At 38.8% G+C, this 25,025-nt stretch overlaps 1 protein-coding gene across 6 annotated transcripts in view; it reads left to right on the top strand.

Moving 5' to 3' along the window:
* CACNA2D1 (calcium voltage-gated channel auxiliary subunit alpha2delta 1) overlaps nucleotides 1-25,025 on the top strand; it is a 392,282-nt gene that overhangs the window by 46,444 nt on the left and 320,813 nt on the right. For all 6 annotated transcript variants that reach the window (XR_010610021.1, XM_065667215.1, XM_065667227.1 and 3 more), the window contains exon 2: nucleotides 10,850-10,931. Coding sequence is in view for 5 of the 6 variants with exons in the window: in XM_065667215.1 (XP_065523287.1) it covers nucleotides 10,850-10,931 (82 nt within the window). In the remaining variant the exon portion in view is untranslated. The remainder of the gene's footprint in view (nucleotides 1-10,849; nucleotides 10,932-25,025) is intronic.

Genomic DNA, 25,025 nt, shown 5'->3' with positions numbered 1-25,025 from the left:
CTTTACACCCGAAAAGACAGTGAGATGCACTGATTTAGGAACTTATGCATGTGTTGCTAAACTTGAGGGAAGTTTTTCTGAAAGCTTATCTTGGCATTTCTATTAAATACATACATTCAGTGCTACATAACATAAACCAAAAAAGGTTACTCTGTATGTGTTAAATGTTAGATAATATAAAAAAAGAAAACCTAGGTTTACCTTTTATCTATGTATTTTATATTTATATACTTTATATATTTCATATTACTGTTGTAATAATTTTCTTTTCAGTCTAAGTTCTGATCCTGTATTTCTTTGTCAGGCTGAAGCAGGCTTTGAATTCAGTGTAATCATATCATCTCATGGTACAGAGATATTGAACTGCTTTGTTGTATAGACATTATGTAGTCTCCTTTTTCACAGTTACACCTAGATATTGTTGTTCCTTTATGTATATTATGAAAGAAGGTAAGTGACTTAATGAAAGAAGGAGATCAAACTAATTTCATGTTTTAAGGACAAAAATGTATGTTTCTTATCATGGTGGCCTGTAGAGTTTATTCAGTATGGAAAGTACACAAGTGCAGTCCATATATGTAGCTCCTGCATTCTAGATGCATGAAAAGAGGATACTGCAGTGGTAATAGCATAAAGATCAGATGAAATGAAATTTCCAGAGATGAATTGGTGCACATGGGTGTGGATGAATGTGTATGAAACTATTTTTTTTTCTTTAATCTCTTCTTTACTGGAATCCAATATGTCATTATTTTAATTTCCTTATAGGGTTTTTCTTTTTTTTTCTCAGGCTAAAATATAATGCTTATTACTTTGGAAAAAAAGTAATTTGAATATAAATTCTCACTAAAGTGTGAGTGTGATATCTTAAACACAACTGATAAAATCAATTTGTGCCTGAAAAGCCTTTGCAAAATTGTGCAGTTAAGCACTTGGTAAAGTTCCATTACACTGAGATTTATTTGTCAATTATTTTTTAAGACATGCTTTTTTATTCTCTGAAGGCATTATACCATTAACAGGCTTATTGTATAATACAAAACCATCAAAAAATAACAGCATTTACATATTACTTTCATAGGGACCATCTTCTAATCCAGGCTCTGTTGCTACAGTACTGGAATAGCTACAGTGATATATGTGAGATTCAGTTTCAATCTCTTTTTTACCAAACACTGTATGATTTTAGTGAAGTATCTGAGTTTGTACTAGAGTAATGAACTTAGTCCAGATTGCATTTAAATACTAGTTAACCAGAGGTGAAACAAAGAGAAGGTGAGATGCATCTTAGCTGCTATTAGGGGGAGCTACAGTGGGGGCAAATACACTCAGGTCTCTCCAGTGGCTGCTCTTCCATGAGACCCGTATGTTAGACCACTGCAATTTAAACCAAAATGATCATGTTTCATCTAGTACAAATTAGAAACAAATTAAGGATTCTTCATTTTGAATTTATATTTCTCAGCCACAGAAGCTTCAACTAGAGTGTTTGATTATTTTTCCGATGCCAAGCAATAAATGGTACTAGATGTATATCTGATTGTAAGAGCCTTTAATGGAACACATTTGAGGACTACAGACAGTCATTTGAGCTGAAAACTTGTTATTTTCTCTATTAAACTGTTTTAGAACTAGAATCTTTAAAAATTAAAGCATAACAATTTTTAAGATCTTTTTGTGTTTTGTAATTTTGCAGAGCTGATTTTGTATCAGGCTGACATTAAAGACTGAGCTTAAATTATTAAATGATATTTTGTGCAACAGTAATTTCCATTAGAGGCTGTTTTTCATGTTATTTGCTAGGAAGCTTTAAACTCCAAAAGAATACTTTTGGCACGGTGAAGGGAAATATTTGTGTAGCAGGAGCTGTAATTATGAACACGTGTGGCTAAATACCTGTCAGCCGCTTGGTTTATACTGAACAAGCTTGCAAAATAGCGTGTCTGTACCCTGATCCTAGCTATTAAAAGGAGGAATTACTTGGTCACTCCTATTTAACATCTGGATGCTTCAGAGAATCTACCACTCATTTGTTACAGTGGAAAGTGCAGTTACAGCTGGAGAACTGAACTGAACTGAACCATGAGGAGAGGGTATTTCAATGGGAGTGAGCAGCAGTGAGTGGGTCCAGTCCCTAGGTCAGATAGTGCTGTTCACAGATCAATCCTTGAAGCCTTCTGTCGGAGCAATTTAGGCGAGGTTTTATTGGAAGGCGAGAGCAAAGCAGCCATTCAAGCTGTGCTCAAAGGCCTCATAAAAGATAGTTAGTTGGGCCTAGAAATCCTTGGGTGAAGATAGAGAAAGATTTCTTCAGCCACTGAGCAGCTCATGGTGCCATCCACACTTGACTATTTCCACCCTGGAACCTGCCACTAGGACTTGGTATTAAGGAGCAAATGTTATAACATAGGCAGTCATTGGGGTGTCACAGTTCTGCCCTTCATTTGTCATGAGACATTGACTTGCTACTGACTTTGTACTGGAAGTTAGTGGTGGAACTTAAATCTCCTGAGCTGTTGGTGGAATGAGGCAATTTCTGCTCCTTCTGTCTGTACTAGTGCTGCATCACTGGGTTCCTAGTTCCCATTTATGTGTGGTACACAGGGATTCCTTGAAAGAGCAGTTGGCAGAGCAGCCTAATGAGTGCTCCTATGTGCTTGTTTTGTGAAGGCTATGACAGAGAAGACCCGTGTTTATACAGAGAGAGAGTGTTTGGAAAAAAAATGGGACATTGTGATAGGTTCTGTGACTGGATGGCTTAAACAGGTAAAATAAGAACTTAAAATTCCCAACTCTAAACGTTAAAGTATCTGCTACTGAAAACCAGGTGTGTTCTGAAGAGTTTTTGTCTACATTAAGCCTTTCTACAGAATGACAGACATGACACAGAAATTGTCTTACTCCACAAATGTTTCAGTTTGACGGTAAATATTCCAAGCAAGGATTTTGCAGTTTGAAAAGAGGAAAGAGCAAGAGGGTCCCTCTGTCCTTGGCTATTGGGTCTGTCTTAAATCTGGAAAGTCCTTGACCAGCAGCTGGTCACATTTAGGCAGATAAGACAGTTGAAGAGGGCAAACAAATGAAGTTTTATTTTACCTTCTTGCCAACAGGGGAAAAGTCTTTGCCTAAGGAGCAAATGATGCATTTTGTACATTCATTTGCATGCACAGAGATAGCATAACTTCCCTATTTTTCTCACTCAGAGCAGCAGCTAAATGTCATGAATTCATCTGTGCTTCGCTTTTATTACACAAAAGTTCTTCCAAACATTTATGCAAAATTATGTGATATATTTTTCAACAGATAGCTGGCAGTGGGTATACAAGCGTGTATCATTTTTGCATTGGAATAAAGTGGGATCTCCCAACACTTGCAACACACATCTCTTTTCACTTTAATTTCTGAATCCTTAACTTCCTTGCAAGTTGCTGTTTACTATATGTAGTATTTGTGCTATAGCTGTAAGCTGTAATACCTTCACAGAATCCATTAGCTAATTTTCAGACAAAAGAATTGGAGGGCTGTACACTTTCTTGAGGTGTTGTTTAACTATAGAAGTTAAAGAATAAAGTGAACGTGTCTCTAAGTGATGAATTTACATCATCTCCTCCACTCTGTGGCATGTAATTGATGTGATGATCAATTGTTAGAAACCCCATAGTAAGACCTGGAAAATTCACAAATACTTATATGGACTACTTTACCTTAGTTTGGTTTTATATCACATCTTAATTGTATATTTGATATAATTTTATTTTTTTTTTGTTTTGGCTATGAAGTGAGATTCAAGAGCTTGATTTGATAACCGTGAGATTTTAATGATCTTTGCATCAGTCTCCCAATATCCAACACTTTTATTTCCCTGAACTAGAATCAGTGGGAATTTAGCACACTGTGACAATTCGTTCAGCATTGAACAAAACTTGCCTTTATTACTTATTCCGAAATCTAGTTCATTATATATCCATCCAACTGTATACCTGAAACAAGAGTACTGTCTGCTAAATAAGTCAGCAAAACATACAGTGCTATAGGAGGTATAAATGCATCAACATGGGTAATTTCTGTGTAGAAGGTTAGCAATTCCATTGTAACATAACTTCTTCTTTCACATGCCTTCTATAAATTACAATAACACTTTCTTTTTGCCCTTTAGTGTTGCATAAAAAAGGCAAAGAATGGTTGAGAATCCTGCTTTTATGATGATTTTGTAGCCTTTCCGCCTCCTTCACAGACAGCAAATCTACTAAAAATCATCTGATCCTGAAAGTGAAGGTTTTTCTGAGCAAGGAAACAGAGATTAGCTTGAAAAAAACGTAGCAAGGGTTGTTCTTTCTCCATTTCTGCATCTAATCTCATTTATCTTCATTTTTCAAACACCACTTTTGCATTGAATTAGGAGCAATATGGGTTTTTTTTTTCTTTTTTGATAATCTTAATAAATATTGACCTAATTTGAAAATACTTTTTCTTCTTGCTCCTTACAACTTTCTTTATTTTTATTATTGTTATTTTTGTGTGCAAGAATCATTCAGAAACTTGATCAAAATGCAACCTTAACTGAGGAGAGCAGGAAGTGGGTCTGCCAAGTGACTTCAGCTAGCAGAGTTCAGTTCTACACCTGCCTCTTCAGATTACAAAACATTATCCAAGCACAAGTCAGCTAATGGACCTTAAATTAGTGCGAGCGGTCTAAAAAGCTGCGGCATACACTTACATGAACCTACTTTCCTTGAAGTCAACAGAAAAATATTGCATCAGTTTCAGCAGGAAAAAGGTTGCAACCAGGCTGTCCAATATCTGGATCTCCTGGCTTCTTTCACCCATGTAATTGAGCAGTGGTCTGTCTGGTCTGCCAGTATGGTTTGGTATAAATGTTTAATATAAAAACAGATTTTAATGAAGTTAAAACAAAAATTTCTTAGTCTAGCACATGCTATATTAAGTTCTACTTGGAGTGTAACTAAGGATGTACCTGTGAAAATCCTCTGATATTAGGTGATATAATTGTCTTACTTAAAAAAAAAAAAAGGGAAAAAAAGGGGAAAAAACCCCAATCTAATAAAAGTAACTAATTAAATAAAATTGCTTTCTGTGCTGTCAAAATTGCTCTTGTGCTAAGTTGGCAAATAGTCTAATGTGGATGGATGGCTTTGTAGTGTTCTGGCTGTTTCTTCATTTATCTCATCACAACCCAGCCAACAGCAGCAGGGTTGTAACTTCTAATTCCCCAGTAAATGACCCGTGTCTGTCTGTCTGTAATCAGACAGTCCCCCTTCATCATTCACATCACAAGTTGCTGTGGAAAGGCACGTGCACGCCCCTTTTGTTTAGTCATTGCTTGATATGGGGAAAACCTGTGGGGGGGAGAACGGGGTTAAAAACAGTTGTACTGGAAAATGTAATCACCTTTCAGTGGAACATCCATTGCAACATTTGTGCCTAACTAAAATAGGAAGAAACTCCACTTTTGTACAGGCTTTCTGTTGGTGCCCTTTACAGGAAGAAATGACTGCTGGTTCTTTAAGTCATGGGAGCTCACGTTTGCTGTGACAGCTTTCCCATCATTAAATAAACTCTGACCATGAGCAGCTGTCAGGCAGATATTGCACTGCAGGCTTCAGCTAAAAGGAGCACCAGACACGCATTTTAGTGCCTAAAGGCTCTTGTTTCATTTTTCTGAAGACACAGGGTATTTTTAAAAAATACAAGGAAATAATATGATTCCTTTGCATTGAACAATCTGTCACATTTTCCCATGAAAGTTATAGGATGTGATTGTGTCCATTTCTGAAAAAGGTTGTCTATGAAGAGCAAGAAATATGTCAAATGTGTGCTTTTGTCTGGTGAAAAGATGGGATGCAGGAATACTGATGTTAGCACTTAAAAAATGTTAATGATGTTATTTAAGTTTTTGTGAGGAAGATTAGAGGAATCATACTGAACTGCCTCAGAGATCTAGAATGCCATTTTTTATCCTTTGAACTTTGGATAGTAATCTAGAAAAGCCCTTCCAAAGTTATTGCTTTTTATTATGTTGGACCCTGCTGTACTAGGTATTGTAGAGGCAAGTAAGAAAAGGACAGTTTCACCTACAGGTGTAATAGGCTAAGATGGATATGCAGTAAAATTATCTTTTAAGGTAAATATAGAGTCAGTACTGGAAGAAACATCATTATTTGATTTTAAGTTACAACTGGGGAGGGAATTGCCATTAAATTAGATTGAAGATAAATTTCTCCATCTCTCCTGTGAAGACAGGCTGAGAGTTGGGGCTGTTCGGGGGGGGGAGAAGGCTCTGGGGAAAATTTCCAGTGCCTGAAGGGTGACTACAAGAAGGCTGAAGAGGGACTTTTTATGAGGTCTTGTAGTGACAGGACAAGGGGAAATGGATTTAAACTGAAGAGGGTAGATTTAGATTAGATACAAGGAAGAAATTCTGTACTGTGAGGGTGGTGAAGCTCTGGCACAGGTTGTCCTGAGAAGCTGTGGCTGCCCCATCCCTGGCAGTGTTCAAGGCCAGATTGGACATGGCTTCGAGCAATCTGGTCTAATGGGAGGTATCTCTGCCTGTGGCAGGGGGATGGAACTGGATGAGATTTAACATCCTTTCCAACCCGAATAATAAACTGGATTCTACAATTCCAGTTTAGGAACTGATATTATCTACCCTAACCAGCCTAAAAGTCAGCCTAGATATGCTGGAAAACCTGGACTAGGAATCAAAGTTTTTCTAGAAGCAATGTAGGAGGGAGGTGGTTCAGCTCACCTGGTGGAGGACAGAATGGGTCAGATGCTTCCATGGGAAGCAGAAGCCTAGCTCATTTGCAAATTAATACAGAAAAATAAAACAAAAACAAATCTAGGTGACTAACTTCAAAAGACAAGGTGTGAGATAATTGTGTGGAGGCAGGAACCCTAGAAAATATGCAAGAAGGATTTATTAAAAAATCAAGACTATTTTTTGCACATTAAAAAGGAAAATGATTAATATTTCATTCATATGTGATATTAGGAATAAGTAATTCAAAATTTAAGGGTAACTTCTTCCACAATTTCAAGTTTAGAATCATAGAATCATAGAATAGTTAGGGTTGGAAAGGACCTTGAGATCATCTAGTTCCAACCCCCCTGCCGTGGGGGCACCTCACACTAAATCATCTCTCAGTTTAACTAACTAATACATGTTCTCACCATTCCAGTTTCTTTTTAGGACAGAGATGAATACATCCAGCAAAAACACAAAGCAGTTGGAAATGGAAAAAGTCAATTTAAAAATCAATCCTCCCTGATTTTTCTATCGACTCCTCTTAGAAATAACACTCAGAATTTTTATAAATTAAATGGATCATTTAAAAATCTCCATGTGTTCAATTATTCATTTTATGCGTTTGAAAACACTTTTGGATAATGGGTTTCACTTTTTCACCTTTCATATGTCTCATTCTTTCATGCAGAAAAATAGAAACCATTGAAAAATGGAAGACGATAGGAGTTTGCTTTTTTTTGTAGCTGTGCTTATGAGTTGGTACTGTTCTCACAGATACACATGACGGTTTTATAGCAGAAGTAAACATAATGCACCATAAGAGCCACTTTTTAACAGACTGATTTCTGTACAGACCTAAACATTTATATAATATGAGTGCTTTGAGAAGATTTAAGCAAGGAAGTTAGGGCATATTTTTAATCAGATTCTGGAAACCAAAGTATAGTAGTGAAGGTTTGGGAGCATTAAAACTATGATGGAATCAATTGTAATAGTAAATGAAAATGTAATTGGTCCCTAAATCCCAACATACATTACTTTCATATGACCATGTCAGAGATGTAGGATGTGAATGAGCAAAGAAATAGGTGGTAAGAGTACTTTTGGTGATACTATGCAAAAGGAGAAAGCAAATATAGACCATGACTCTTGACCTGTTGCACTTACTAGACTCTGTTGAACCTCTGTGGAAAAGCATGGCCACTAACCTGAAAGGGGCCTACTTGCTATTTGGCTTGGAGATAGGTATCAAAGAGACTCTAATGGTGTGGCAAACATTCACCAAAGAATGGCAAAATAGCCTGAACACTGGTCAAATAACACAAAGGGTAAGACACATTAAAAATTTCAGGAAAGGGCTGCTCAGTTATACTGGAGAAAAGGAGCCTTTAGACACTTATACTGTGTCTGGAGGTCTTTCTCTTATCGTGCTTCGTTTTGTAAGCATTTAATGAGAGTAAGCTCGGACGCAGAGAGTTCTAGTGGGGCATTGGAGGACAAAGTCATGGAGTCTCCAGTCTTTGCTCATTCTGCTACCCCTCTGACTCTCAGGATTTGTCAAGAGAGTGGGGGATATATTCAGTTCAGTGACAGACCCATTTTGAGGTAAACCCTCTTTTCATGCCATGATTTGGGGGCGGGGGGGGGAGGGTACCTCAATGGCATATCAGTAAGATTTCCATTGAAAACACTTGCTTGAACTCTTCTTCTGATACACACTCATACATTTTCCCATTAAAAGGCTATGTTACTAGTGAAGAGGTTTACTCTTACTAATATTTTAGCATTTTATTAGTAATCAGATACGAGACGACTGAATTCTTAACAACTGTTGCAGTAGCTGTCTGTCCTTGTTAGTTGCCAAAGGGTTTGTCTCAATAAGCATTTTTTACATTCCATGCTACATGGATTTTTTTTCTACAACTTTGCGATTTTCTGCACACCCTTTTTCCTCGTAGAGAATCTGGGGAATATTTTATACAGTGGAACTCCTCCTGTCTAGACTTAAGAACTATATTGTTTAAAAGCTTTGATTTTACAGTCTATTAAAAGAGTTTTTCAAAGCTTAGCCCAAATTAGAAAAAATACCTGCAAGCTAAAGAAAAAAGTTAATGGAAGTCTAGATAGTCACAAAAGACGTGATGAGGTCTCCTTTTGCATTATTGATTTGGCATACGTGGTTGTTCAGTCAATATAGGACTTCTTTCTGAAATTTTGGAATCATAACTTAGCATTCTGCCATCTGGACAAGCAGTCAGTCTTTATTGAGTGTACTGAGAAGAACATGGCTTTTTAACATGTAATTTTTGTATGTCTGAAACACCTGGAAACCAGTGAGGAAATAATGGAAGTGCTGCAGGGACAGACTGAAATCACTGCTCATTATCCAAAGATTTTGAAGGAAAAAATAAAGATACAACACAGTAGAAAATAAAGGATATAATATAATAGATGAGAGTGACAAATAAGCCAGGCCAGGGCTGGAGGGAGGCTGAAAACAGTAGTATCGTGGGCACAAGCTATGGTTAATGAGAAGCCATGGTTACAACGTGCTAGTTCAATTTCTGCTGCAGGGTTTTTGTGAAGGCTTCAGACACTTTGAGCTAAACTTTGAAAAAGTTCTTCTTTACTGTGTCAGAATATTCTGCTTGTGGGAAATAGGATTCAAACAGGAACCATGAGAAACGGTGTATTTACTGGGGAGAGACCCCTTATCCATCGAGAAAATGGATTTGTTTTGAAACTAGCACTTTTGTAAAACTCAGTACCTTCCTGTCTGGGTATTTCCCATTCCAATCTGCGAACATGTTAGTTTGGGCTGTCAGAAGGTTCTTCATATTAGATGTCACAGGCCTAAATCTTTCGTGTTGGGAAGAGTAATCGCTTTCTTCTAAAATATGAGGAAAGCTCCTTTAATGAAGTGTCTTTTTCCTGTCTTTCCTACTTTCATCATTAGTCGAAACAGTCATTCCTTGCTTATCAGATTAAGGCAAGGATATACAAGGATATAAGAAACGGCAAGGATAAACATATGTATTTGCGCCAGGTATCAAATCAGAGAGCTGCGATAATGACAGGGGTGAGAAGATAAATGGTCTAGAGACCAGATACTCTGGCTAGGCAAGCGACACAGCCCTCTTCTGAGCATGGACCGCACTAGAATAAACTCATACCATGGTTCCTTTCTTGCTACAAAATATGACATAGCACAAAAGCATAAAACCTATATTGGATCCAGCCCTTTTCCAAAGAGTTTCGTTTACTGGGCACAGCAGCAAATCACTGCCTGTTCTCTGGTGAAAAACAGTAACCACAAACCTGTGCGTTGCCAAAACACCTTGTGTCATCTATGCCAGCTGCTACCTGTGCCTGCCACTCCTCCCTTGAAGTGTCTGGAGAGGGGCTATAGGCCAGAAGATTTATTCTGATGTACCAGCTTGTTCCTAGTTGCTGTTTTTCTCTGTACTGTCTGTTGGGAGAGGGACTGCAGGTCCCTTAGGAAAGGCATTGCTGGGAGTGAGCTGCAAGTCGGGCAGTTTGCTCTGGCCGGCAACATACCAGCTCTGTCCAGTGATCCTTGCTACAGCGAGTAATAGGTACAGTGATATGTTTGATTTACAGCTGGCTTAGTGTTGTGGCCACCACAGAATACTGTACGGAATAATCAGGTTGTCAAGGCTGGGTAGGGGCTGTATTAAAAAAAGAAAGAAGGTAAGTTAGGCTCCATCACATTTGGAAACAGACCTTGGTACAAGAGGCAGCTACAGTGCAATACTTAATGGTTAAGACAATGTCTGTCCTGGAGAGTACCAGGCAAACTCCAGCTGATAAGAAGTAAAATAAAGAAAAAAGAGAGGGGCTTAGATTTGAGTGAGCTAAAGAGAATCACCTGGGTGTAGCTTGAATATTTTGATTCATTCCAAGCTTATTCTTTTTCAGCAAAGTCAAGTCCTGTCCATTCTGTATTCAATTTTATAATATATTCTGATTTTTTACCTTTTTCTTGTGCTATAATCATATGCAAGTTCCATTTGCCAGTGATCTGATTGGATGCCTCTCTTTTCTTTCTGGATTCTATAGGATAAAATCATGGGTAGATAAGATGCAAGAAGATCTCGTAACATTAGCACGAACTGCAAGCGGAGTGGACCAGCTTGCTGCGGTGAGTAAGAATATGCCCCTTAGGCTGCAACAACTAGGAAGTGAAGTGAATGTTGTGCATCATCTAGGCACTACAGTAATTTCATCCCAATGTAGTAAAATGATTTTGGGGAATCAAACTCTGCAGTGTTTACTGAGAGAGAGATGAATAACACAGACATCTATCAATTCACTCTCTTAATGTTGCAGGACTTGTTCATTGCTAATATTTAACCAGCTTACCATTGTTGCTACCCTTCCACCTGAAGCAAGTGCTTTTATGTGATATGTTTGTCAAATACGGTGTCCAGGAAGCAACCATTCTCTCCAGTGGAAAATTCTGCTGTCTCTTAACAAGGGAGACTATTTTTCTGACACATATTTCCTGAAATGGGGCACCTTTTGGTTAAAAGGGATGTAAATGAGAATGAAAACTACTTTTATTCAGCTGTTCAAATGTAAAACAAAGTGTGTTTTAGGGAAGAATTTACAATTCTTCTGTCATTAAAAAACCCTTTTATGCTATATTCCATTCATAGAAGGTAAAAACACACCTGATACTGCAGAAAAATGAAGCTGCAGTTCAGAAACATGTCAGGATTATGCTGCCTATATGAATTTGTATATATGTATCATGATACAGTATGCAACTGTATGATCAGAGATTTCCCTCTCCCTATCCCTGCACAAGTCCCTTTGCTCCTTCTCTGAACCAATTGATTGATGTAGGACTGTATAATGAAGGGAAATATTGCTCTTATATCAGGAAAAGAAGTTATTCTGTCAATCAACAAAAGCCCTTAGCCCTTAGTGCTGGGGAGCCAAACATGCTGTGAGATTTGGTTTTCAGAAGTCATAATCTCCCCAAATGATCCATGAAATGAATAGTAGCTGTGTTTCAAAGCCATCAAGAAACACACAGAGAAATCAGGGGTGAAGTTTCTCAGATTCAACACTGTATATTAATGTTGACCTTAAGGGCATTTTACCCAGACATCCATATCTCATGTGAATCCTGTCCTAGAAGGACATTTTCATCTTTACTGACTATAAGAGGAGGTTAGATGACTAGCACAAATGTCCACGTTTATATTGTAGGAGCTTTAGTTTAACATGAGATCAACACTGTCCTGTAGAAGCAAAGGCTGCATGTACATAAGGAGCATAGAACATAAGACTGCTGAGGTTTTCTCCTGTAATCTTTTACTGTTTCTCCTCCCCTTCCAGTCTTTTATCTCTGTATTCTTTTCCTGCTATTTTCCAGTCTGTTATTTCCTGCTTATATATCCCAATCTCTTGCCCTTTATTCTTCATTCAGTTTTCATCTCTTTTTTTCCCCCACTGCTTAGACCATAAGGGTGAGAGATCACAGCTGCAGAGGAGGTGTGACATTCTCTAGGAGTGACGTTCTCTGGGTTGGAATACTCCTGTGTGTGGATTTAGCTGATAAAATCTCTGCAGTGGCCTGCTGCTACTTTTCAGGCTAAAAATCACTAAATGCAATGGGATAAAAAGTATATCTTTAAATACATATATTGAATTTTGGTTGACAGTGCAGAGGCGATAGGTTATTTCAAAGGGAGATGAGTTGGTATTTCTAACTCTAGCAAAGAGTTGTGTTAATGTCTCACCCATTTTGCCTGGCATTTCTGTGCAAACACCACACAGTAAAATAGATAACGACAAACCAAGAGATTGATGCTGTCACTTTTTTTTCTTTTTTTTTCCCCTGAGGAAAATGTTAGTTTATGTAGATAATGTTCAACAAATTTACAAGCTGCTAAAACAGTCTTAGAATGAGAACTGCTGGGCAAACATAATAATATGTAGTGCTACCAGCATTACTTAAAGTATGCCACAGTGACATTCACAGTGAAAAGAAACCCCATTAGTGTGGGAATACTGTTTGTGTGTTTCTTTTTGAAAGCCAAAATTTACAAAACACTTAGAAGATACAATGTTATCTTAGAGGGTATCCACAAGGTGGTCCATATGTGCTTGTAATCCTAGGATTAGAAGAATGAAAGGGAATGTTTCCATGTAAAATATCACTTTATATCAAAGCCGGTTATTTGACCTAAATTGTATGATGTCTTTCTCTAGCCACAAGGTTTTAATTAGCTCTCTTGTCTGCAAGGGAGAATGCAAAGCCCTGCAAGATGTGTCATGCAGTCTCTCCCTCTCTCCTCTTGTTTACAGGCTATTGTCACTTCCTTATTTTTAAATTGCATGCTTTCTTTTCTGCTTGCTGCTTATTGGTCTGATCGCTTCTGAAACAAAGTGCAATCTTGGAAAATTGGAGACTACAAGACATTAAAAACAGCATGCTTGCATGCTTGTCACTTTTATTCACAGAACTTGCTTTCAATTACTCAAGCTTTAAAAAGACTCAATTATCAGCTTTTTTTTTGACTTTCTACTAATTCTAACTTTTTGGACCAGGTCTGTAGTCTTCATGTATTTGGAAAACTTAAAAGAAGAAATACATTTGTTTGTTTTTTTCTGACCCTTATCCTTCCAAAAGTGGAATTATTAATACAAAAAGGAGCAGAGTGATCCTATTGTAAAATAGTAGACCTGATTGGAACTAGATGATCTTAACTTCCTTTCTAACCCTAACTTTTCTATGATTCTGTGATTCTGTGATTTTCTGTGAAGAGCTGTAGTACCCAAATGTGTAGGGTTGGAAAGCTGTGCTTTGGTCAGACAGAGTTTCGGTAGGAGTCATGTCTTTCCTCTTTCTAGAGAAAATCAACTTTAATTTCACCAAGTGATGATGTTAAAGGTCATAGCAAGGACATGCAACAGATTATAACCATTTCACAGCCTGGTCCCTCTCCCTGGACTCAGGGAAGGAAGTCTGAATAAGTTCTGAATCAATGGGACTTGAATTACAATCTGTGTCTGCTCCATACAATTGAGTCTTCTATGAGAACATCTAAAGTGACCAAGATAGCTATCAAAGTAGCACAATTACTGTATTGTCAGCTGGAGTGAATTAGTAGGCACACTAATTAAGTGTGAGTGCACACTGAAGCCAGCTCATGTTAAATTTCCCATCAACCAGCACCCCCAAGTCATTCTGTACAGGGCTGCTCTGAATCTCTTCTCTGCCCAGTCTGTAGCTGTGTCTGGGATTGCTCCATCCCAGGTGTAGGACCTTGCACTTGTCGTGGTTCGATTTCAAAAGGCTGGCATCAGCCCACCTCTCAAGCATGTCAAGGTCCCTCTGGATGGCATCGCTTCCCTCCAGCGTATCAACCGAACCACACAGCTTGGTGTCATTGGCAAATTTGCTGAGGGCACACTCAATCCCACTGTCCATGTCAGTGACAAAGATGTTGAACAAGACCGGTCCCAACACTGATCCCTGAGGGACACCACTCGTTACTGGTCTCCAGCTGGACATTGAGCCATTGACTGCAACTCTTTGTGTGCAGCCATCCAGCCAGTTCTTTATCCACCGAGTGGTCCACCTATCCAAATTGATATCTCTCCAATTTAGAGACAAGGATATTGTGTGAGACAGTGTCGAATGCTTTGCACAAGTCCAGGTAGATGACATCAACTGCTCTACACTTGTCCGTCAGTTCCATAGCCCCATCATAGAAGGCCACCAAATTGGTCAGGCAGGATTTCCCCTTAGTGAAGCAATGCTGGCTGTCACCAAACACATTGTTTTTCATGTGCCTTACAGCAGATTCTTCTGGAAGGCATGCTAAGTATCAACACACACTTCACATACCTTTTCTCTTATTAGCAATTGTGACAGCAATGTAATGCCTGTAATAAGCAAAATCGAGAAAGAAATCTTGGATGCCATTAAATTAGGAGTTCTACACTGAGGCTACACTTATCCAGGGCCTTAATTAAGCAAACTAGTATAACTTCAGTAGAAAGAACAGACAAAATGGCTAAGTGTAGGAGATGGATAGGCAGGGGAGAGCTGAGGTTTATTATGGTGCACAGAGGAAACATGATCTTTGATTTATAGATGTGCATACAGAGAGAATCCTGAGTTTTTTGGGTTAAAACTTAAACAGGGGAAGTTTAGATTGGATATAAGGAGGAAATTCTTTCCTGTTAGGGTGGTGAGACACTGGAATCGGTTGCCCAGGGAGGCTGTGAGTGCTCCATCCCTGGCGGTGTTCAAGGCCAGGTTGGATGAAGCCTTGTGTGGGATGGTTTAGTGTGAGGTGTCCCTGTCCATGGCAGGGGGGTTGGAACTAGATGATCTTGAGGTCCTTTCCAACCCTAACTATGATATGATTCTATAACCAAGAACTGAGTTCAGGCTTTCATTTTATCCATTCAGAGCCTTAAATCCAGATCATTCTTCTTCTGAATTTGTTGTGGTAAATTGCTGCTTTGATGGTATGAATCAACATGAATACTAGTAACATCTAAATGTAAGTTCTGTTATCAGTAAGATTGATTGCATTTAGAGTGTAGTTCTTCCTTGTGTTCTTCAAGCCTAATTTAAGCTATCTGGGAATGGTCTCAAAGTAGTCCTCCAAAAATAATATTAAAGTTAATTTTTAAATACTGCTTTTTTTTTGTACATTGTTAGGAGTTTAGGTGAGAGCTGGGAGAACACCAACTTGGATTTAATACCAATGTAATATCCTCATTACAGTAATGCAAAGATCGCTTCAACAAGACAGGATGTCAGGATTCAAGATTCCAAAATACTCAGATGATTGAAAACTGGGAAAGCTCCACTGGCTTCGCTGGATTATATTGATTTATGTTTGCTAAGAAACATGCCTAACAACATTTAATTTACAATTCAAGCAGGTTAAAAGTACTTTGAAACCACTCCCCCCACCCTGCTCCTTGTTATGCAAGAAACAAGAGGCTTGATCTTATTGCTGCTGTAGCTGCCCAGCTGAAAAAGTTACTGTTTGATAATATGATTTAACAGATTTCTTTTTCCCCTAGAAGGGCAAAGGGAGTGTTTATAAGAAGGTGTTGTATATACAACAACTTGAGACTTGAAAGCAGGAAAAGAGGATAAACAGGAAAACCTTTGTTAAACAGATACCACATGTCCAATGCTCTTCTTTAAATGCCTCTCAGCAAAGACATGGATTAGTATATGCCCTTTAATTTTACGAGTACCATGGTTTAAAATAAAATCCCCCACAAAACAGTCGTGTAATTGTCCTTTCAACTTGAAAAGGTTCATACAGCTTTGCCTGAACTCTCTGTGCAGTCAGGCATTATGAAGCTGCTCTGGCTTGTGCCAGATATGTGATATGTGATTTCTATACAGCAAATAGACTTTTAGAAAAATATAAAGAATAGAAAGCAGCTTAATAGATGTTTAAAATCCATGTAGTAAAATAAATATTGACCATGTATCTGATCTCACCACCTTCATTTATCAGTTGGCATTTTGTCTTAGTAAGGACAAGAAAGTGTACAAAGTTCTAAGTCACATTCTCTACCTACAGTTACATCAGCATGCAGAAAAAAATAGGTGAAGAGCTAACTAAACTACAGAGCTAAATAAATATGTAGTCCCATTTTGATGGAAGCATGTTCAGCTTCCATTTTTACATAGACCTTTCATTGCAGAGACCCATGACTACGTTAATTGACAGCTCTTTTAATCTAATAAACTACAGCAACCCTGCTTCTGATTTCCAGCTCCTAAAATACCTCTAGGGACAGGAGAGAGGAGGGAGGGATCCGTGCCATACCAAGAAGTGAAAACCTCAGAGTAGAACTCATGCCTTATAGCAATGCTTGTCTGTTCCAAACTGATTGAAGAGACTACTCTTTTGCATAAACACTGTATTAAGAACTTGGGTCTGTGTTAAGAGCTTTGACATGACAAACACACTGGAGCTTCACTATGACTCTTAAGGCAAAAAGATGCCATCTTGTACAGTATAACCTTTTCAGGCAATAGCATAATTGAACGAAACAGCAGATAGAGGCAGTTCTAAGGAAATCTAGTCTCTGAATATGTTTCCTTTCTGATATATTGCTGCAAAAACAATCCATGCATGATGTTCATAAGGCATGCTGTTATGACAGTCCCAGGAGCTGCAGAGTGAACCCTCATAGACTGACTTGCCCTTTAAATGATATTAATACTGAGATAAAAATACTGTTTCTTCCTCTAAAATGAGAGCTACATTCAGATATTTGATCTGTGGTGATGAGTTCCATTCACAGAATGAATCCACCAGCAACTGTTAGAAGTTTGTTATTATTTTGTCTCTTGAATGGTGTTTTATAATAATGAGCTCTTTCTTGCTGAACACCCAGTCGAGGTTCTGCATGAGCACGTTTCATCCATTGCTCAGTGTGAGGTCTATGTGAATGATGCACAGATGGTGCGAGTCTGCTGAAGCACTCAGACTGGCAGCAGATTCCCAGTCCATGCTTTTAGCTTTTCAGATCTTGGATCAGTCCCTGGAGTTTAACTGAGGTGAGTGACTTGTAAGAGGCACTGGTCTCTGATTTCAACTCTTCTGGAGCAGATATGTTCAGGAAAGGTTCCTTCTGCCATAAGGAATTATAAACTATGGATAATTTTCTGTTGTACTCATTAGCGGTTTTAGCTAGTTAGCGTTATGTTCTAAAGGCTCTATAGATAGAGATATGCTGCTACCTTATTACCTGTAGAAGCTGAAACATGCAGCTTGCCTTGTGCTCTTCCTTAACAGTAATGAAGGTCTGTGCAAGGGGAGGCTTCAGTAGCATACTTGAGTGTGTACAGTTTATATCTGGATGAGTCTTCCCCACTGTCATAAGTGGTCTGAATTTCTGGTTTCCAAAAGCATTTTGAAGGACAAGTTAGCAGTACACGTTTTCATTATTACTATTTTCTATGATTGGCATATTTATGTGTATCTTTCTTTAAAGTCATAAAGTTAATGAGATAAATTAGCAAAGACTTTATATAAATTTGGAATTATTTATTACAAAAAAATAAGCTGATCCATAGAATTGAAATTTTTATTTATTTTTACCAGCTTTTTATATATACACCTGTATATACTATATTTATCAGCTTGGATTCAGCTTGAATATTATTCAGCTTGAATATGCTTTAGCCAAAGGCAAAGAGTTTTGTACCTCATGCTATTCTCTCATGAACTACCAGATGGACCTGAGGGATATATGGCCACATTCCAGAATATACTACATACACCCTGGTTAAGGCTGAAGTAATGGAGATTTTTATGATTAAGAAAAATATAACAAAGAAATGTGAGAATTTGATTTTTTTTTTCCTTTTTTAAAGATGGCTTTATTTTAATAGTAACAACCCAAGTAGGTATATTTGGTTTACACTTCTTTGGAGGTCTTGTCTATGGACTACATAAATGTGAATTTCATTTGAATGTTCTGATTGGTAGAGATTCTAATCAGCTTGTCACTAGTTTGACCCTGAGTTTTAAGACACTTCTGACTTCTGGCCTATGAAATGTTAATATATTCCTGTGCAGTGTCCATCCTTTTTTACCCCTGAAAATGGGAAACATAGCTAATACCACAACACTTAGAGAGACAGCTCGCATGACTGCAAAGCTGTTCAGTGTGTGCCCTGGGTGTACTCTCCAGTGCTCTGAGAAAGGAAAGCAAGTACGTAAATGAGTCAAACATGAGAATTAAGGAAACTTTTGTGTTCATTCAATAAATTGTGCCACCCAGTGAGGTTCACTATGACTGACCTCAAAAGTCAGAAAAAATTCATATCCTTTCTTTTCTCCTTTTGTCTCTTTTTGTTGTCCTGAATGGAACAGAAGACTATCCGCTTTTTAGAAAAACATAAAATAAAATACAAATTATTTTTTTACCTCTCTAAAACAAAATCATGATTTTTTTTTTTAAATGCCTTCAGGAATGTGCAATAAAATAGTTTATCATAAAGTTTGGCCAAGTAGGCTGTATATGAAACCAGTGCTCTGAAACACTTGGATTTTTTCTAAGCTTGACACTATTTACACTAGTGTCTGCCTCATCCCTAAGGCAAGGACACTAGTTTGCTGTCTCAGTTGGGTGTGGCGAAGGGAACTGAGGTCAAGATTACATTTAAAATGGAATTATGAAGGGTTGGTACAGGAAAACATGGGCATTTCAAGTATTCACTGAGAGGCTGGAGTCCATTTACCGAAATTTAAATAATGGATGAGGTAGATTAGACTGGTTAGAAATTCCCAGAATACAGTGGGCATCTTTTAATAATGCAGTATTTATAAAGGTACATGCCATTTGCGGTTTGCCACTGCCAGTGATATGTTCTATGTGCAAGCAAACACCAAAGCTGCAGGCATTTAAAATAGAATCCTCCAAACTGAATTCTGTTGAGTTTACACACTCTAACCAATGCTGAGATGTCAGGAAAATGAATGAAATCAGTTTTAAAAATGACGAGTGGAAAATCTAAAGACATATCTGCAAGTTCTGTTTGTAATCCAAATGGAAATTAAGAGACTGTCAAGCACAGGGAGTCTCATTTATTGTTTGCAGATGCTACTCTCCCTCTGCTCCCTTAGCAATAAACTGGCATTTTGAAGAGTTCCTTCATCCAGAAAGCAAAATCTGCTCTAAATGACAAAGAATAGGTGGCTGCATTAACAAAGCTTGCTCAGTCTCAAGGGAAGGGATGGCCTAATATTACCATACTTTTAATTACTATTTGATGATCTGGATAATCTTTAAGCAAGGCACTGTGTTTGATTCATTTATAACTGTCCATTGGCTTTAACACTAACAAAATCTGTCCTATTGGTGCTTAAATTGAGGTGGTTCTTGTCAAAGCTGAGAGCACCAAAACCAACAAAACCTGAACATTATAGCTAATCGGTTTTTAAGTCCTGTGGTTAGTGAAACAACCAAAAAAACTCTTGTTAGTTCCCTGTAACTTAAAGTTACCTTTGGGGAGAGTCAGTAGGGGTTAAACTGAATTAAGAGCAGCTGAAGCAGGACAAAATTTCCTATGAATAAGTGAGTTTGAAAAATTTCATAAGTGCCCATATCAAAATATGCCAGAAATTCATAAGAATGTGAAACCTTTTCCTCTATTGTTCTTCTGTTGCAAGAAAGATTCACTTGTACACTCTGTACTCATCATGTGTTGAGATTTTTGGCTTCTCATCCACTCTCAGCCAAAAGCCTGAGCAAAAACTGCTCTGTAACCAAGAAATGATGTAGTCTTGTTCAGTACTGTATTGCTATCACTATGAAACAAAATTGAATGCTTTAAAATACATTTTTCTTGCCACAGGGGGTTTTTAGATCTGGTTTTGATGTTTGTACCATATCAAAGGTACAAAGCTGAATTCATTTTTTTTGCAAGTTTGAATACAAAGTGACAATTAGAAAAATTGCTTCTTAATTTTAAAGTCTTCTGGACTACTTTGTTATCACCAGTCAAAAGTGTCTGATGATTCCATCCTACAAAGTATCCCTGATTACTTGCTTTACTGTGAGTAGGCACCTGAGTGAGCCAATTGACTCTGGTGCTACTTATGTTAACTGTGGTGTAAGTGTTCCCAGCATCTTGTAGAATTCAGCCTGGATCAATCTCAGGCACAGCTACAGATTGGGCAAAGAAGAGATTCAGAGCAGCTCTGCGGAGAAGGACTTGGGGGTGCTGGTCTATGAGAAAATGAACATGAGCCGGCTTCAGTGTGCGCTCGCAGCCCAGAAAGCCAACCGTATCCTGGGCTGCATCAAAAGGAGTGTGACCAGCAGGTGGAAGGAGGTGATCCTGCCCCTCTACTCTGCTCTTGTGAGACCTCACCTGGAGTATTGTGTGCAGTTCTGGTGTCATCAACATAAAAATGACTTGGAACTGTTGGAACAAGTGCAGAGGAGGGCCACGAGGATGATCAGGGGACTGGAGCACCTCCTGTATGAAGACAGGCTGAGAAAGTTGGGGTTGTTCAGCCTGGAGAAGAGAAGGCTGCGTGGGGGGACCTAATAGCAGCCTTCCAGTATCTGAAGGGGGCCCATAGGGATGCTGGGGAGAGACTCTTCATCAGGGACTGTAGTGACAGGACAAGGGCTAATGGGTTAAAACTTAAACAGGGGAAGTTTAGATTGGATATAAGGAGGAAATTCTTTCCTGTTAGGGTGGTGAGACACTGGAATCGGTTGCCCAGGGAGGTTGTGAGTGCTCCATCCCTGGCAGTGTTCAAGGCCAGGTTGGATGAAGCCTTGGGTGAGATGGTTTAGTGTGAGGTGTCCCTGCCTATAGCAGGGGGTTTGGAACTAGATGATCTTAAGGTCCTTTCCAACCCTAACTATTCTGTGATTCTATAATCATAGAATCAACTAGGTTGGAAGAGACCTTTAAGAATCAAGTCCAACCATTACCCCAAGACGGCCAAGTCCACCACTAAACCGTGTCACTGAGGGCCACATCTACACAGTTTTTGAACAGTCCCAGGAACAGTGATTCCATCACTTCCCTGAGTCGCCTGTTCCAATGCCTGACAACTCTCTCTTTGAAGAAATTTTTCCTAATATCCAACCTGAACCTCCCCTGTCACAGCTTGAGGCCATTACCTCTTGTTGGGAGAAGAGAGCGACCCCCACCTCACTACAACCTCCTTTCGGGTAGTTGTAGAGAGCAGTAAGGACCCCCTTGAGCCTTCTCTTCTCCAGATTAAACAACCCCAGTTCCCTCAGCTGCTCCCCATAAGAGGTCCTTTCACCAGCTTTAGACCTTTTGCCAGTTTTGTTGCCCTTCTCTGGCCCCTCTCCAGCACCTCAATGTCTTTCCTGTAGTGGTGGGTCCAGAACTGAACACAGGATTCAAGCTGTGGCCTCACCAGTCTCCAGTACAGGGGATGATCACTGCCCTGCTCCTGCTGGCCACACTATTGCTGATACAGGTCACAATGGCATTAGCCTTCTTGGCTGCCTGGGCCTGAATATGTTACTTGAGAATGAACTAGCTCTGATAATTTTTTTCCTAATATGCACATTACTACTATGACATGTCATAGTTTTCGACATATCAGCTGCCCTGTCACTTATCATCCCAGACCTTTACAGCAGTCAGGGATCAGGCGAGTGATTCTGAAAAGCAACAGCTACAGTAAACTATTGGGGTGTTTTTCCCTTTGTGTTGTTGCCATGAATTTCAAGAATGAAGGCATGTGTGAGTTGCAAGGGAGCAGCTGCAATCTTATTTATACGTTATATGTAACAGAGAGCAAGACATATTTAAAATACTCAAACTGAGTTCTTTGAACAGACAGAATGCTCCTTGGGAAGGAGCATTTTTCAATGTTTTCCACAATAGATGGCTTGTGATTCAAAGAAAAGAAATGTCTTGTGAGGAAAGAGAAATCTATGGCATGTATTAGAAATAGAAAGAACTAGTATAATTTTGGAAATAGGATATGGTAGAAAGAAGATAAAATTAGCTGCCTCTGGGCAGATTATATATTTTTTAATGACTACTAAAAATTTGAGTTCAAGGAAAATATCTACAGTAATAAAAAGTTAACAAGGATAGTCACTCACATGGATTGGAGTGATTATTTGTTTTCTGACTTTTCCTGCTCCCAAGATCTCTTCATATATTTGCCTGTCTGTCAGATGGCTCCCCTTCTCTCCTTTTCTCACATCAGTGAGACCTAACATCCATCCAAGAAGCAGGACTGGAGAAAAGATTTAGGACACATCTGAGGGGTTCATCCAGGAGATAGGCTAGCTATGGCATAGGATCAAGGTTGATTGAAGGCGTAGGGCTGAAGACAGGCATACATATTCCATAGCCAAGGATTGGACTGAAATGGAACCTATGGGCAACAGTGCAGGTGGAGGCTCCCGGTGAGGCAAGTCGTGGTCATTGAGACCTATTAATGCCCTGTGGTGGTAGAAAGCAAGAGACTTTTTGGAAGAACCAGGGGAAATTTGCCATGGGAAGTCACAGATCCAAAGCACAGATAATTTATTACTCTCAGGAACTTTTTCTGAGTGTAATAAGGGCCATTTAAATAACGCTTTACTGTTGCAGTGGGCCTCAATCCCAATGACAGCCACAGTTTAGCAAGAGTCATATAACAGAGGCGCATCATTCGTTCTTTCTCAATTTGTACAGAAGTAGTTGATTTTCCCTCACAAGTCTTATATAAAACAAGAGAATGTCTCTTTGTGAGAGATTTATAAACATGTCCTTGAAGACTGAATGGAGAGGGCCATGTTCTGCTGAGGAGCTGTCAGATTTTCTAATCTTCACCACAGTCAACTATTGTCCTTCTTGTGTTGTTTCACCCTAATGTGACTCTATCATATTCTCTCCCCTAACACCTTGCAATTCATTATACCAGAATACATATTCAGCATTGAGAAAGCAATTTTATTGCATTCTTGCCTGAATCAAGCAGTACAAGGCTATTGACTTCAGAGAAATATTGAAGTGTTTTTTGTGCTTTGACCTTGCAGATTTTACTTAGTCATGTAATGAGGCTTTATTCCGTGAGAAACACTAGGGTTTTACTGACAACTGGGAGGGCTTTTTGCAAAACATGTGTGATTAAAGTACTAAAAATGATTTTAGATGTAAAAGCCAACAGAAACTTGTATTCACTCGGTCAAACCAATTTAATAAAACGTATTAAAATTAGCTCCTCTTCACAAGCCACAGAGCCTGCCAAATTGCATTTTGAAAGACAAATGAGCACACCTTTGCTGATAAGACCCTTTGTGCCTGTTTGAGATGAGCTTCTGCTAATTGTGTTTGACTTCTAGGTAGGAAGCTTGGAGAAGGAAAACTTTGTCACAGGGTGCCCAGTCCTGAAGCGTGTATCATTTCCCTGTGTGGAGTTGTGCTGAAATGCTGCAGTGCTACAACTGAATGGAAGGGGAGAAGGCAACAACTAAATTATGTACACACATCTTCAATAAATAGTGAACAATTCTTAAGTTATTCCTTGGTAGCTGAGGCAGGTCTCACACTTCAGGAAAGTAAAGAACTGTTGAAATTCTGAATTATTTCCGATGTTTTTTGTTTAGGAGCTTGTGGATAAATCTGTCACCAGCAGTGGAAGCACGGGAGGTAGGTGCTCTAAGCCCTGCCATGGGGTAAAACAAGGAGGAGGAGAAAAAGAGTCACTAACTCAGATCTAGATGGAATCTTGTGCACAGCAGACCCACAAAAGATTAGAAAGATCTTAAGTATTAATAGTAGTGTTTTTCTGCTCGTGATGCACTGACTTTTTAAAAGTAGTTGTTACTATATAAAAAATTAAAGCTTATTCCAATGACTCAGTTACTGATGGGAAGAAGAGGGTACTTCTGAAGGAAAAAAAAACAAACCCCAACATCATTGTTGTGAAATTCAAAACTGCTGAAAACCTATGACAGCTTATGAGATATGCCTAATAAAAATATGCAGCTATGACTGTAGTTGTCAGAAATTTGACTGTGCTAAATACCCATCAGCTACAAGCACTGGAAGCACATTTTGGTGAGTTTCTTTAAGGTCTCCACAGCTTTAACCCAAGAAACCTGGCAAGGCTAGCAGACTCTGTCTGATCTGTAGTTTCTTGGTTCTTGTGCTGGATGGCAGCCAGTGCATTAGTGCTGGACCCGTTCCTGCTTGTGCCTGGAATTACTCCCCGGGAGACAGCATGGCCCCCATCAGGCAGTGTTGCGGAGAGGCAAAGTACTTGAGTAAACTCAGGCCATCTGTTGGTTGCATCGGTTAGTTTCCCCCATTTGCCTATCAAGCCATAAGGTTTTTTAGTTTCCCTGCCCCCTCCCCCAAAAATGTGTTTTTGCTTTATCCAGTTCTAGTGATAGGGAAGTGGATTTCTTGCTACTTTTTCTTCTTTGCTTCTTGTGGTTGTGGGCATTTCATTGTAGTGGCTTTATTTAACAAATCACATTATCTCCTTTATATACGTGTTCCACTCTGGAAACAGTTAATGTCTCCCTTATCTTACCAGACATAACCTTTACTCATGATAGAAGAGTAACATGATTATATTTCTTTTCACCCTTCTTTCCCCCCATCTTTTCCACTCCTTTCACTTCTGTATTTCCCTTTTTTTTTTCTTTTGTCTTTTTATCTCTTTCCTTGTTTTTTGTCCTTTTCTTCTTCTTCACTGTCATATGAAATAGTAAATAAGGGACT

The sequence above is a fragment of the Lathamus discolor genome, chromosome 1, assembly GCF_037157495.1.
Source record: "Lathamus discolor isolate bLatDis1 chromosome 1, bLatDis1.hap1, whole genome shotgun sequence".
Lineage (NCBI taxonomy): Eukaryota > Metazoa > Chordata > Aves > Psittaciformes > Psittacidae > Lathamus > Lathamus discolor.
Note: the sequence above shows the minus strand (reverse complement) of the source record. Positions and strands in the feature narration are given on the sequence as shown.